The sequence below is a fragment of the Andrographis paniculata genome, unplaced genomic scaffold (assembly GCF_009805555.1).
Source record: "Andrographis paniculata isolate CXL003 unplaced genomic scaffold, ASM980555v1 Contig11END, whole genome shotgun sequence".
NCBI classification, from domain to species: Eukaryota; Viridiplantae; Streptophyta; class Magnoliopsida; order Lamiales; family Acanthaceae; genus Andrographis; species Andrographis paniculata.
Genome location: NW_026137391.1, coordinates 20,359 through 23,290, shown reverse-complemented (window position 1 = coordinate 23,290; position 2,932 = coordinate 20,359). Strand labels below are relative to the sequence as shown.

The 2,932-nt window shown below is 40.3% G+C and overlaps 1 protein-coding gene across 1 annotated transcript; it reads left to right on the top strand.

Annotated features, from left to right (window-relative positions):
- The first annotated feature begins 353 nt into the window (after nt 1-353).
- Nucleotides 354-1,443, top strand: LOC127247481 (1-Cys peroxiredoxin PER1). The gene is made up of 2 exons (XM_051269329.1): nt 354-859; nt 1,000-1,443. The coding sequence occupies exons 1-2, from the start codon at nt 443-445 to the stop codon at nt 1,261-1,263; spliced, it is 681 nt and encodes a 226-aa protein (XP_051125286.1). The 5' UTR covers nt 354-442; the 3' UTR covers nt 1,264-1,443.
- The last annotated feature ends 1,489 nt before the right edge of the window (nt 1,444-2,932 follow it).

The window sequence follows — 2,932 nt, the reverse complement described above, 5'->3', positions numbered from 1 at the left end:
CAAACTTCAAATATAGAGTCTGCTCTGGATTACATATCTAATATTTAAAATATAAATACATTTTTACATACTAAATAATAAATAAATAAAACTAATCCAAAAATGACTATCTAACTATAGTACTATTTAAGTTCCAAAAAAAATAAAAAATAAAAAATAAAAAATAACGAAAAAAAGCAAGGGAATACGTGGAAGCAGGTGGGGACATACGGGTGTCGGGTGGTGCCATGCAAAGTTTCTGAAAGTTGCCACGACAGCGACCACGTGTTTCCCTCTCTTTCAATCTTTTAAACGCACCCACACGCAAATACACATACATATACGCCTCGCCTCGCGTCGCTAGCTATTATGTATTTTACATATCCATCGCACCGTATCGCATCGGTGAAGTGGCGACACGCTCATCCATCCATCCATCGATAATAAATTAATTGATTAAAATATGCCGGGACTGACCATTGGCGACACGCTCCCCGACCTCGAAGTTGAAACGACGTTGAATGGAGTGATCAGGCTCCACGATTACGTGGGCGATAGCTACACCATCATCTTCTCTCACCCGGCAGATTTCACCCCCGTCTGCACCACGGAGATGGGGGCGATGGCGGCGTACGCCCCCAAGTTCGCCGAGATGGGAGTCAAGCTGCTGGGGCTGTCCTGTGATGACGTCCAATCCCACCGGGACTGGATCAAGGACATCGAGGCCTACGCAGCATGCAAGGTCACCTACCCCATCGCTGCTGATCCGGACCGCAAGGTCATCAAGCAGCTCAACATGGTTGACCCCGATGAGAAGGACCCATCGTCCGGTCAACCGCTTCCCTCTCGGGCTCTGCACATAATTGGTCCGGACAAGAAGGTATATATAAAGATGGATAGATAGATAGATAGATATATATGTGCCTAGTTAATTAATTAATTAGTGTTTTCATATAAAAAATATATGTGTTTGATCGGTCGATCGAGGTTATATACATACACGTTAATTAATTATGGCAGATAAAGTTGAGTTTCCTGTACCCGGCGAGTACGGGGCGCAACATGGATGAAGTGGTGAGGGCGGTGGAGTCCCTGCAGCTGGCGGCCAAGGCCAAGCACAAGATTGCGACGCCCGCCAATTGGAAATCTGGAGAGCCGGTGGTGATATCGTCTAGTGTCTCTGCTCAGGAAGCCCAACAGATGTTTTCCCAGGGGTACCACACCACGCCTCTACCCTCTACCAAGAATTACCTTCGATTCACCAATCCCCAATCTGCAACTTAGCAGCAGTAGTAGCTCTGGATATCCTAAAGGAGTAGCAGGAGTCAGTCTGTCTATTTATTTCTCTTTTTTTTTTTTTAAAGATCGACGCCGCTTTATTTGTACTTTGTACGTCCATTTTAATTTTGTCTAATATCTTTATCCTAAGTGCAATATATCTTTTATAGAGAGCCATTTCCAATATATTTATTGGAGAGTCCATTGGGAACCAATACTGGTACCCTGGAGCCAATACTTAATTTATGTTTATTATTACCATTTTTTAATAATTATATTGTAAAATATATTGGAACAAGAGAGGAATGGCCCGAATAAAGATATTAATGAAAAAAAATTATTAATAGAAGAATTTTATTTTTCTATATTATATTTTAATATAATAACTAATATAAACAACATAATTTGAAGGTACTTTCAGTACTTTCTTTTGAAAAATCAAACGAATTTTGATTCTCGCCCCGGTCTTAACCGGTTCGAACTCCGATCTCAATCCCAACCGGTTCGAACTTCACCGAGTTTTGATTCTCGCCTCGGTCTCAATCCCAACCGGTTCGAACTCCACCGAATTTTGATTCTCGCCTCGGTCTCAATTCCAATCGGTTCGAACTCCACCTTGAGTTCGAATTTAAATATTGCCTTGAGTTCGAATTTAAATATTGCCTACATTGTGATAGCCTCGGCACTTTTGAGACTTGCTATAGCAGGTGGCTATGCTATGTGATAGCCTCGGCACCTTAGGGTTAGGGACTTGCTATAGCAGGAGGCTATGCTATGTTTGAAGATGACACTTGGAGCATCTCATATTTCTGCATGCGACGAGGCTATGCTACATCTCATATTTCCGTATACGAAAAGAAAAAGAAGTATAAATATTTTTATATTTTAACTATTTTCATATACGAAAAGAAGTGTCGGAAACCCTAAAGCATCCATCGAGTTTCCAGCAGTAGGAAACCCTAAGCCCGACCTCGCCGACCTCATCACTGCTGTTCCACCACTTCGTCATTTTCTAATAAAAACTGCAATTAAGCTATCTGTTATCCAACCATTTTTCGGCCACCGCACTACCACTATTGTTTTTCAATTGAGTGGATACTTCTCCCGACATATATTTTTTCGTCGATCAAAAGTCTCATTCGAGCAGATACAGATGGTCTCCCGACTTTCCGTTTCAGGTAGCGGACTTCACCATCTTACTTGTTTTTTGGAACACTTAGTGTTGATATTTCTTAGACTTGATAGGCTTAGTATTGCTTTGTTGGTGTTGATATCTTAGGGTGTGTTTGTTTGGAGGTTTGAATTTTGAGTTAGGATTTGAATAATAAAATATTTGAATTGAAATAGTAGTATGATGTGATATAAATAAATATTGATGTGATATTTTGAATGTAAAATTAATTTTTAGTATAATATGAAAAATGAAAAATAAGTGTTTGATTTGATATTTTGGGGGGCAATTTTGTATGAATAGTGTAAATCCTTCCCAATCCTCCAAACAAACACACCCTTAGGCATGTTGCCTTTGACCTTTGATATTTAGACTACCTAGGCTTGTCTGGTCTGTTTTATTTGACTTGGACTGTAAAGCCTGTATCAGCAGAACTACGTATGGCTTGATCCTGTTTGGGTACGTAGGCAGCCCACTTTAGGTGCAGCCATTGTTAAATAGTTT